Source organism: Poecilia reticulata, chromosome 22, assembly GCF_904066995.2.
Source record: "Poecilia reticulata chromosome 22, P_reticulata-male-v2, whole genome shotgun sequence".
In the NCBI taxonomy this organism is placed as follows: domain Eukaryota; kingdom Metazoa; phylum Chordata; class Actinopteri; order Cyprinodontiformes; family Poeciliidae; genus Poecilia; species Poecilia reticulata.
This window is the reverse complement of record NC_088851.1, coordinates 12,773,559-12,784,022: the sequence shown is the minus strand read 5'-3', so window position 1 is coordinate 12,784,022 and position 10,464 is coordinate 12,773,559. Positions and strand designations below refer to the sequence as shown.

Here is a 10,464-nt window from a genome sequence, read left to right as displayed (position 1 = left end):
CTAAAACAGCAGGTTTTCAGGTCCTTTGTCAGAAAATGAGCTAATTGTCTTGCAAAAGACTGAGCATTTTGTAACTGTAAACAAGCAGATTTGTTGGTCTAGAAGAAGATATTAGATCCAATGAAATTCTGAGTGCTTGGTTATGCACCTTTGAGTGACAAAAGTGCTAATTCACATCGCAGAATAAATGTTTACAAAAACTATTTAAAATCTTTGAACAAAGCATTGAGTGAGCAATGTAGTACAATCAATGAAACCACCCTAAATAGAGACAATCTCTTTACATCCTGCATTGTGATGCTCGACCAAAATGAGAAAGGATAACCTATCTTTAATGGCTTTTGTTGTTTTTTTGTTGTTGTTGTTGTGTGGGTTTTTTTTTTACAAGCATTTACAAGCAAGACAAAGAAAATGATTAGTGACCAAATGATCGCAGAAAACCTACATTCAAGGACTCTGTTTCAGGCGGTCATTGACGTCAATATGTGACGTGGGATTCGGGTTTTGAGTTTGCCATTCGAGGATCACGTGACCAATGACTAGCTGAGCCAATCAGGTGAAGATGACGCACAGTCCTTATTACACCTACAGTATTTGAATGTATTCTTTCGTTTTTTCGTTTTAAATATAATTATTTTCAAAGCATCTCAATTCAAATAAGTCATTAATAGCTTATACATTATATGAGTATATAGTTATACATTTTATAAACTAGTAGAATATTTTCTTTTTTGTTTTTACAAATATTGACAAGGCAACGAAAAGACAAAGTGCCTAAATTATCACTGATGACCTGCATTCAAAGACCGTATATAAATACTGTGATGAAGATTTAAATATCTATTGCTATATATCTACATCATATTTCTATTTCACATGGCATATGACTATTAAAGGTTTAGTCACATGACTCAGATTAGCGTTAGTAAAAACAGGCCCAGTCTTTCTCTGCTGCCCCCTCTCTTCCCTAGGGGGCAGTAGAGAACAACATGTAGGCGCTGGGATGAAGAAAAGCGAGAAAAGTGTCCGGTTGTTGTGGGGAGCGCAGTGTGTTAGTTTTAGGGAAGCCAGCTGTTCGTTGTACTTGTTCAAAAGAGGAAACCTCTTTGTGATGCTCGACCATTAAGAAAGGATAACCTATCTTTAATGGCTTTTTGTTTGTTTGTTTTTTTGTTGTTGTTTTTTTAAGTATTTACCTGCAAGACAAAGAAAATGATTAGTGACCAAATGGTCGCAGAAGACCTACATTCAAGGACTCTGTTTCAGGCGGTCATTGACGTCAATCTGTGACGTGGGATTCGGGTTTTGAGTTTGCCATTCGAGGATAACGTCAACAAAGAACAGCTGAGCCAATCAGGTCCAAGTGACGCACAGACCTTATTACGTACAGTATTTGAATGGAGGATTTCATTTTTTTAATGTAAAATTCTCTTTTCATCCTGCATTGTGATGCTCGACCATTAAGAAAAGATAACCTATCTTTAATGGCTTTTTGTTTGCTTGTTTTTTTTTGTTTGTTTTTTTAAGTATTTACCTGCAAGACAAAGAAAATGATTAGTGACCAAATGGTCGCAGAAGACCTACATTCAAGGACTCTGTTTCAGGCGGTCATTGACGTCAATCTGTGACGTGGGATTCGGGTTTTGAGTTTGCCATTCGAGGATCACGTCACCAATGACTAGCTGAGCCAATCAGGTGAAGATGACGCACAGTCCTTATTACACCTACAGTATTTGAATGTATTCTTTCGTTTTTTCGTTTTAAATGTAATTATTTTCAAAGCATCTCAATTCAAATAAGTCATTAAAAGCTTGTACATTCTATGAGTATATAGTTATACATTTTATAAACTAGTAGAATATTTTCTTTTTTGTTTTTACAAATATTGACAAGGCAACGAAAAGACAAAGTGCCTAAATTATCACTGATGACCTGCATTCAAAGACCGTATATAAATACTGTGATGAAGATTTAAATATCTATTGCTATATATCTACATCATATTTCTATTTCACATGGCATATGACTATTAAAGGTTTAGTCACATGACTCAGATTAGCGTTAGTAAAAACAGGCCCAGTCTTTCTCTGCTGCCCCCTCTCTTCCCTAGGGGGCAGTAGAGAACAACATGTAGGCGCTGGGATGAAGAAAAGCGAGAAAAGTGTCCGGTTGTTGTGGGGAGCGCAGTGTGTTAGTTTTAGGGAAGCCAGCTGTTCGTTGTACTTGTTCAAAAGAGGAAACCTCTTTGTGATGCTCGACCATTAAGAAAGGATAACCTATCTTTAATGGCTTTTTGTTTGTTTGTTTTTTTGTTGTTTTTTTAAGTATTTACCTGCAAGACAAAGAAAATGATTAGTGACCAAATGATCGAAGAAGACCTACATTCAAGGACTCTGTTTCAGGCGGTCATTGACGTCAATCTGTGACGTGGAATTCGGGGTTTGAGTTTGCCATTCGAGGATCACGTCACCAAAGAACAGCTGAGCCAATCAGGTCCAAGTGACGCACAGACCTTATTACGTACAGTATTTGAATGGAGGATTTCATTTTTTTAATGTAAAATTCTCTTTTCATCCTGCATTTAAATGCTCGACCATTAAGAAAAGATAACCTATCTTTAATGGCTTTTTGTTTGTTTGTTTGTTTTTTTAAGTATTTACCTGCAAGACAAAGAAAATGATTAGTGACCAAATGGTCGCAGAAGACCTACATTCAAGGACTCTGTTTCAGGTCGTCATTGACGTCAATCTGTGACGTGGAATTCGGGGTTTGAGTTTGCCATTCAAGGATCACGTCACCAAAGAACAACTGAGCCAATCAGGTCCAAGTGACGCACAGGCTTTATTATTACGTACAGTATTTGAATGTAGGATTTCATTTTTTTTAATGTAAAATTCTCTTTTCATCCTGCATTTAAATGCTCGACCATTAAGAAAAGATAACCTATCTTTAATGGCTTTTTGTTTGTTTGTTTGTTTTTTTAAGTATTTACCTGCAAGACAAAGAAAATGATTAGTGACCAAATGGTCGCAGAAGACCTACATTCAAGGACTCTGTTTCAGGCGGTCATTGACGTCAATCTGTGACGTGGGATTCGGGTTTTGAGTTTGCCATTCGAGTATCACGTGACCAATGACTAGCTGAGCCATTCAGGTGAAGATGACGCACAGTCCTTATTGCACCTACAGTATTTGAATGTATTCTTTCGTTTTTTCGTTTTAAATGTAATTATTTTCAAAGCATCTCAATTCAAATAAGTCATTAAAAGCTTGTACATTCTATGAGTATATAGTTATACATTTTATAAACTAGTAGAATATTTTCTTTTTTGTTTTTACAAATATTGACAAGGCAACGAAAAGACAAAGTGCCTAAATTATCACTGATGACCTGCATTCAAAGACCGTATATAAATACTGTTATGAAGATTTAAATATCTATTGCTATATATCTACATCATATTTCTATTTCACATGGCATATGACTGTTAAAGGATTAGTCACATGACTCAAATTAGCGTCAGTAAAAACAATAACCTGCTCTTACAGGCCCAGTCTTTCTCTGCTGCCCCCTCTCTTCCCTAGGGGGCAGTAGAGAACAACATGTAGGCGCTGGGATGAAGAAGAGCGAGAAAAGTGTCCGGTTGTTGTGGGGAGCGCAGTGTGTTAGTTTTAGGGAAGCCAGCTGTTCGTTGTACTTGTTCAAAAGAGGAAACCTCTTTGTGATGCTCGACCATTAAGAAAGGATAACCTATCTTTAATGGCTTTTTGTTTGTTTGTTTTTTTGTTGTTGTTTTTTTAAGTATTTACCTGCAAGACAAAGAAAATGATTAGTGACCAAATGGTCGCAGAAGACCTACATTCAAGGACTCTGTTTCAGGCGGTCATTGACGTCAATCTGTGACGTGGGATTCGGGTTTTGAGTTTGCCATTCGAGGATAACGTCAACAAAGAACAGCTGAGCCAATCAGGTCCAAGTGACGCACAGACCTTATTACGTACAGTATTTGAATGGAGGATTTCATTTTTTTAATGTAAAATTCTCTTTTCATCCTGCATTGTAATACTCGACCATTAAGAAAGGATAACCTATCTTTAATGGCTTTTGTTTGCTTGTTTTTTGTTTGTTTGTTTTTTTAAGTATTTACCTGCAAGACAAAGAAAATGATTAGTGACCAAATGGTCGCAGAAGACCTACATTCAAGGACTCTGTTTCAGGCGGTCATTGACGTCAATCTGTGACGTGGGATTCGGGTTTTGAGTTTGCCATTCGAGGATCACGTGACCAATGACTAGCTGAGCCAATCAGGTGAAGATGACGCACAGTCCTTATTACACCTACAGTATTTGAATGTATTCTTTCGTTTTAAATGTAATTATTTTCAAAGCATCTCAATTCAAATAAGTCATTAAAAGCTTGTACATTATGAGTACACAGTAAAATTTCCAGAGTAAAATTTACTCAATTTGAAAAAAATTTTACTCTAAAAAAGACATTTGGTCCCAGTCTAAATAGAGTAAAATTTACTCAATTTAGTGCAAAAATTTTAATCACTGCCAAGAGAATTTACTCTAAGTTGTTTAAAAGAAAAACTACTCCACCGTATTTTAACTCTAAGTGGAATATAATTTACTCTAAATAGAATTGCATTCTACTCCAAGTAGAGATAACTTTTAGTCTGACCAAAAGGAAATTTTACACAAAATGGAATACATTTTATTCCATCTAGTGTCAAATTGTGCTCTTAGTAGTATAAAATTTTTCTCCTAATTGAATTTTATTCCATATTGTGCAGTTAAACATTAAATTACATTCTAAAATAGAACCAACTTTAACTTTATTTCACTCACTAAGCAATTGTTTTACAGCTATTATACACAGCAGTTTGTAAGAATACAATGCATAGACCAGAAAGCAGTATTTGAACAGCCATTTTTATTGTTCACAAAAAACAGTATTGAATAGTATAAACATTTGCATCTTCATGACTGTATGACACAAAGGATTTTCCATTTTCTCAAAACATTTATCAATTTTGCACTCAATGTCACTTTTGACAAGTTCTTGTAAAGAAATACTGCTTCTCAGATTCTTTTGCTTGATTTTGAAGATCATTAACTATTTCTTCCAGGGAAATGACCAAAGAGTTAATTGCTCTTTCACTTACACCTGCCACTTTAAGTTCAGCAACTGCTGTTGCACAACTAGACAAGATATTTCTGAAGCAGGACTGTATCAGAAGCAACACTCAGAGGGAAAATCTTGACTTTCAAATGTCTCTTCAGTTGTAGATGGGCCTTCACCAGGATTAGAAGTGTGTTTATCATGTGCTTTATTAAGATGCTTTCTGAACCCAGAAAACGTGCCATAAACTTGAGCACAACCTGCCTGACCACATTTAAGATGAAGTGTCTTACCAGGGCAAAGTCCGTGGATCACTTTTAAGTGCTTGGTCAGAGAACATTTGCCTGGTACTTCTTACAAATGAAACAGAACATTCCAACTCAACTTAATACTGAAACAATCATAGCAAAACAACAATTTAACACAGCATCCGAGCCCTCAACTCTGCAACCTTAGGATTCACTTTGGTTGTCTCAACATCCATCTCATAAATGGCGGTGTGCAGAAAATTGTACACATTGACCAGATCATGGTCATTTGAAGTGCCGAACACAAAGTGAGCTTTAAAAAGCTCATCAAAACAGGCAGTGAGCCTGGTGATTTACAAGGTATGGCATGTTTGTCAAACACAATGAAGTACTTGTGAATCACGCTCCTCTGAGTCCCTACTGCAAGCAGGTACGGTTGACGCCTTTCTGCGATGCCATCAAGGTGCTCCTGGATGCTGGTTCCTGTCTCTGGAAAAAACAGAATAAAACACGATTAGTCTTGGGCTTGAAAGAAGACAGGGTTCTCATAGATAAGGCAAATTACTTTTCAGGACCTCTTTAAGGTCACTTGAAATGAAATTTAAGACCAACTTCACAAGAAATACAAATAAATTAAATAAAAATAAGTGAAGAAAAGAGAATTTTGATCAACATAAATGTTCCCTTTACTGTAACCTTACCTTGACAAACTTCACAAGATGTTGACTGGCTCGTCTGGCTGAGAGTTTTCCTGGTCTCTTGCGGCCGTGAGGTGACGGTGGCAGGAGGTGCACAAGGATCAAAATGGATGACATGTCACTGTCCCATCCTGGAAGAAAAAGTAAAATAAACATAAGCTACCAAAACATCTTATTTGCAACAGTGTTAACACTTCGAGTGAGCTTACCAAACAGTGACGGCAGGAGGAGGTGCACTTATATTGAATCAATTTACATAAAATTCTGTAACATTAAACACTTTCTTTATAATCCAGTTCAATTTACCATTTTCCAGTTCTGTTGTGCCTTCAGCATTGTGAAGAAGGTTCTGAAGGTCTTCAGACTGTGTGAGACCACGGCTTTGTTCAAGGACTTTCTGCTTGTAGACAGTGGGCCACTTCTCCAGGAACTTTGCAGCGATGGTTTCCCCAAACATCAATGTAAAATCTTGCTCAACCTGGAGAATAGATGAAGTGAAGGTTTTAAAAATCATTTTGTTAAACTTTCTCACATCCACCTTAACTTAAACTTTGTTAAAGGTAGGTTAAGCTGAAGTGAAGATAAACATACCAATCCTCCTATGTCCAGGAATCTTGGGAAGTCCAAAAAGATACTACATGACTTCACTGGGTCATCAATCATCTTCTGGCGATAGTTGAAAGTCTGTTTCATCTTCCTCATAACAGTTCCTTCATCAGCGCAATGGCCTCAGAACACAAGCTATCTGTCATAAGGCAGTCTTCTTCTCTCAAACAGTCCCCGTCAGTTGTTGGTCCCCCTAAAAAAATTATAGGAATATGACACTCCATTTTAGGATTTAATAAATAAGGCTAGGGAACTTATTGTGCAGTTTGGTTGCAGGATGAGAATTGTACAAGTATAAATACACATACCTGTTTGGGTTTGTGACAGTCTGGGGACCTTCTTTTGTCCATTAGAAGCTTCTCTCTGGACAAACTTCTGTCTACAAGCCAGATACCCACTCCCATCTTCTGCATCGTAATGATGCTCCTAAAAGTAAGTGAATGATAAATGTTTTTAAAGCTGTGAAAGCAAAGACAGCTGTGAATGCTAGATGCTGTGATTTACAGATTTTAGTTCACATTGTTTGAATTACATAGATAAAATCTATTCACAATGTTTATTCTTCAAGCTGCAGTAGCCCAACACTGGAACAATGGACTCTACAAAGGTTTAAAAATGGGAAAGTTAAAAACAAGTGGCACAAATGCAGGGCATGCAAAAGAGAAACCTTTTTCAGTTCTACTCAAACCATAGCCAATGCTGAACTTTTTTGCAGCTGTGAACATAGCAAATCATTTATTTATTCTATATTTGAATATATGTAAATAACAAGACATAAAAAGTAAAATTAAGTTAAAAAAATAAATAAATCTGAAAAGTTGGTAAAGCACCCATTTTGGCACCATTCCCAAAACGTTTTTGATAAACCTAATATGTGAAAATGCTAGAAATTTGTTTTGTTTTCACTCACCACATTCCAAAAACGAACTGTAAGACAGTTGTCCTTCAAAACAGATGTAATTCTGTCGATCCCTGTATTTGACACGCACAGCTTGCATCCTGCATTATGTAAAAACATATTTTTCAATTATCATATAAACATACTTATCAAAGTGAATAAAAAATTAAGATAAAAGGTTGAAACAATCATGGGGAAAAAAGCACTGGGTGGCTAACAACTATCCTTAATGGGGCTAGGCTCTTTACTTGAATTTAGCCAATCACCACAGCTAAAACGGAAAAAAACATATCAGCTCCATACAATTCGATGTAAACGGGGTTTATAGACAAAATAGTCAGTCAAAAATGTTTTACTGACAACTTGCATAGTTTGTTTACAAAGCACAACTTTAATCCTGTTTTTTTTATCGCTGCTCTACGTTCAAGAAAAGTTACTAGCATAGTCCTCTCGCGCCATTTTCTGGGCGGAACCCTGGCTCCACATGCTAGCAGAGCCAGCTTCGACTGTACGGCTAACTCCTTTTAAACTCGGTTCCTCAGCTTAAAAATAGCGACAGCCTTGACTTGTGAAAATTAAAAATTGGACGTAGCATTGAACAACATTGATGGGTTTTTTTCTACTTACAATGTTGTAAACTGCTAAATTAAGTTAGCTGAAGCACACATGCTAACTAGTTAGCCAACCATGTTAATTATTCGCTGCACCCCTTCTTCCCCCACGACCACACAGCAGCACGTCATCTTTCCACTAGAGATAATTAGTCTTAATAATAAAAATAAATCATAAAACCCCACGTAAAATATATGTACAACCCATTTGGGGACTTACCTGGCACACAGCTAACCGTCGCCTCCGTTCCAATGCGGGATAACAAGATGGTGGAAGAATCGAAACTTAAGAAACTTCAGTGGGCGTGTTCTTGTTTTACTCCGATATGATTTACTCTGTTGTTTTGTTCCGACTCTATTGACCAATTGAAATGATTTCACTCTATAATGTATAAAAATGACACTTTCAGATGAAAATAATGTTAACTCCGAAAAAATTACTCTCCTATTTTTCCTGTGTATATAGTTATACATTTTATAAACTAGTAGAATATTTTCTTTTTTGTTATTACAAATATTGACAAGGCAACGAAAAGACAAAGTGCCTAAATTATCACTGATGACCTGCATTCAAAGACCGTATATAAATACTGTGATGAAGATTTAAATATCTATTGCTATATATCTACATTATATTTCTATTTCACATGGCATATGACTATTAAAGGTTTAGTCACATGACTCAGATTAGCGTCAGTAAAAACAATAACCTGCTCTTACAGGCCCAGTCTTTCTCTGCTGCCCCCTCTCTTCCCTAGGGGGCAGTAGAGAACAACATGTAGGCGCTGGGAGGAAGAAGAGCGAGAAAAGTGTCCGGTTGTTGTGGGGAGCGCAGTGTGTTAGTTTTAGGGAAGCCAGCTGTTCGTTGTACTTGTTCAAAAGAAGAATAAAGTTCTTAAAGCATTCATCTGCCTCCTCCTTGCTTTTTCCCGCCAGCGGAGCAGAAACGATAGGAGCTTGTTAACAGCGAACGAGCCGAAATAGAGACCAGCCCGTTTAAAACCAGCCTCTGATTGGACTCTGAGACTTTCAGAGTCCACACATCCGCCTTTTCATACACGTCTAAAGACCCGTACTAAAAATTCTCTTTTCATCCCGCATTGTGATGCTCGTAAATTAAGGAAGGATAACCTATCCTTAATGGCTTTTGTTTTTACGAGCATTTACGTGCGATCCAAAAAAATTATTAGTGACCAAATGATAGCAGAAGGCTTACATTCAAGGACTCTGCATCAGGCGGTCATTGACGTCAATCTGTGTCGTGTGATTCGGGGTCTGAGGTTGAAATCCGAGGATCACGTCACCAATGAATAGCTGAGCCAATCAGGTCCAAGTGACGCACAGGCTTTATTATTACGTACAGTATTTGAATGGAGGATTTCATTTTTTAAATGTAAAATTCTCTTTTCATCCTGCATTGTGATACTCGACCATCAAGAAAAGATAACCTATCTTTAATGGCTTTTTGTTTGTTTGTTTTTTTGTTTGTTTGTTTTTTTTAAGTATTTACCTGCAAGACAAAGAAAATGATTAGTGACCAAATGGTCGCAGAAGACCTACATTCAAGGACTCTGTTTCAGGCGGTCATTGACGTCAATCTGTGACGTTTGCCATTCGAGGATCACGTGACCAATGACTTGCTGAGCCAATCAGGTGAAGATGACGCACAGTCCTTATTACACCTACAGTATTTGAATGTATTCTGTCGTTTTTTCGTTTTAAATGTAATTATTTTCAAAGCATCTCAATTCAAATAAGTCATTAAAAGCTTGTACATTCTATGAGTATATAGTTATACATTTTATAAACTAGTAGAATATTTTCTTTTTTGTTTTTACAAATATTGACAAAGTGCCTAAATTATCACTGATGACCTGCATTCAAAGACCGTATATAAATACTGTGATGAAGATTTAAATATCTATTGCTATATATCTACATCATATTTCTATTTCACATGGCATATGACTATTAAAGGTTTAGTCACATGACTCAGATTAGCGTTAGTAAAAACAGGCCCAGTCTTTCTCTGCTGCCCCCTCTCTTCCCTAGGGGGCAGTAGAGAACAACATGTAGGCGCTGGGATGAAGAAAAGCGAGAAAAGTGTCCGGTTGTTGTGGGGAGCGCAGTGTGTTAGTTTTAGGGAAGCCAGCTGTTCGTTGTACTTGTTCAAAAGAGGAAACCTCTTTGTGATGCTCGACCATTAAGAAAGGATAACCTATCTTTAATGGCTTTTTGTTTGTTTGTTTTTTTGTTGTTTTTTTAAGTATTTACCTGCA

At 36.9% G+C, this 10,464-nt stretch overlaps 1 protein-coding gene across 3 annotated transcripts; it reads right to left on the bottom strand.

Annotated features, from left to right (window-relative positions):
• Positions 1 to 4,915: 4,915 nt before the first annotated feature.
• Positions 4,916 to 8,689, bottom strand: LOC145550052 (uncharacterized). 3 transcript variants are annotated; one of them, XM_081603414.1, is made up of 7 exons: positions 8,406 to 8,689; positions 7,587 to 7,675; positions 6,985 to 7,102; positions 6,662 to 6,869; positions 6,377 to 6,548; positions 6,074 to 6,201; positions 4,916 to 5,861 (listed from the first exon to the last, which is right to left on the bottom strand). In XM_081603414.1, exons 4-7 carry the CDS (start codon positions 6,770 to 6,772, stop codon positions 5,790 to 5,792), a joined length of 483 nt encoding a protein of 160 aa, XP_081459540.1. In that variant the 5' UTR covers positions 6,773 to 6,869; positions 6,985 to 7,102; positions 7,587 to 7,675; positions 8,406 to 8,689; the 3' UTR covers positions 4,916 to 5,789. The 3 variants fall into 3 exon arrangements, with proteins under 3 accessions (XP_081459540.1, XP_081459539.1, XP_081459538.1); XM_081603413.1 differs by having other exon boundaries at positions 7,587 to 8,689; XM_081603412.1 differs by having other exon boundaries at positions 6,985 to 8,689.
• Between the last annotated feature and the right edge of the window lie 1,775 nt (positions 8,690 to 10,464).

Coding starts and splice junctions, on each gene's coding strand:
- LOC145550052 (XM_081603412.1), bottom strand. CDS start 6,772: ATGAGGAAGATGAAACAGACTTTCAACTATCGCCAGAAGATGATTGAT. Junction 6,549..6,661: donor TCCTGGACATAGGAGGATTG/GTATGTTTATCT, acceptor TCTATTCTCCAG/GTTGAGCAAGATTTTACATT. Junction 6,202..6,376: donor CACAACAGAACTGGAAAATG/GTAAATTGAACT, acceptor TTTTTCTTCCAG/GATGGGACAGTGACATGTCA.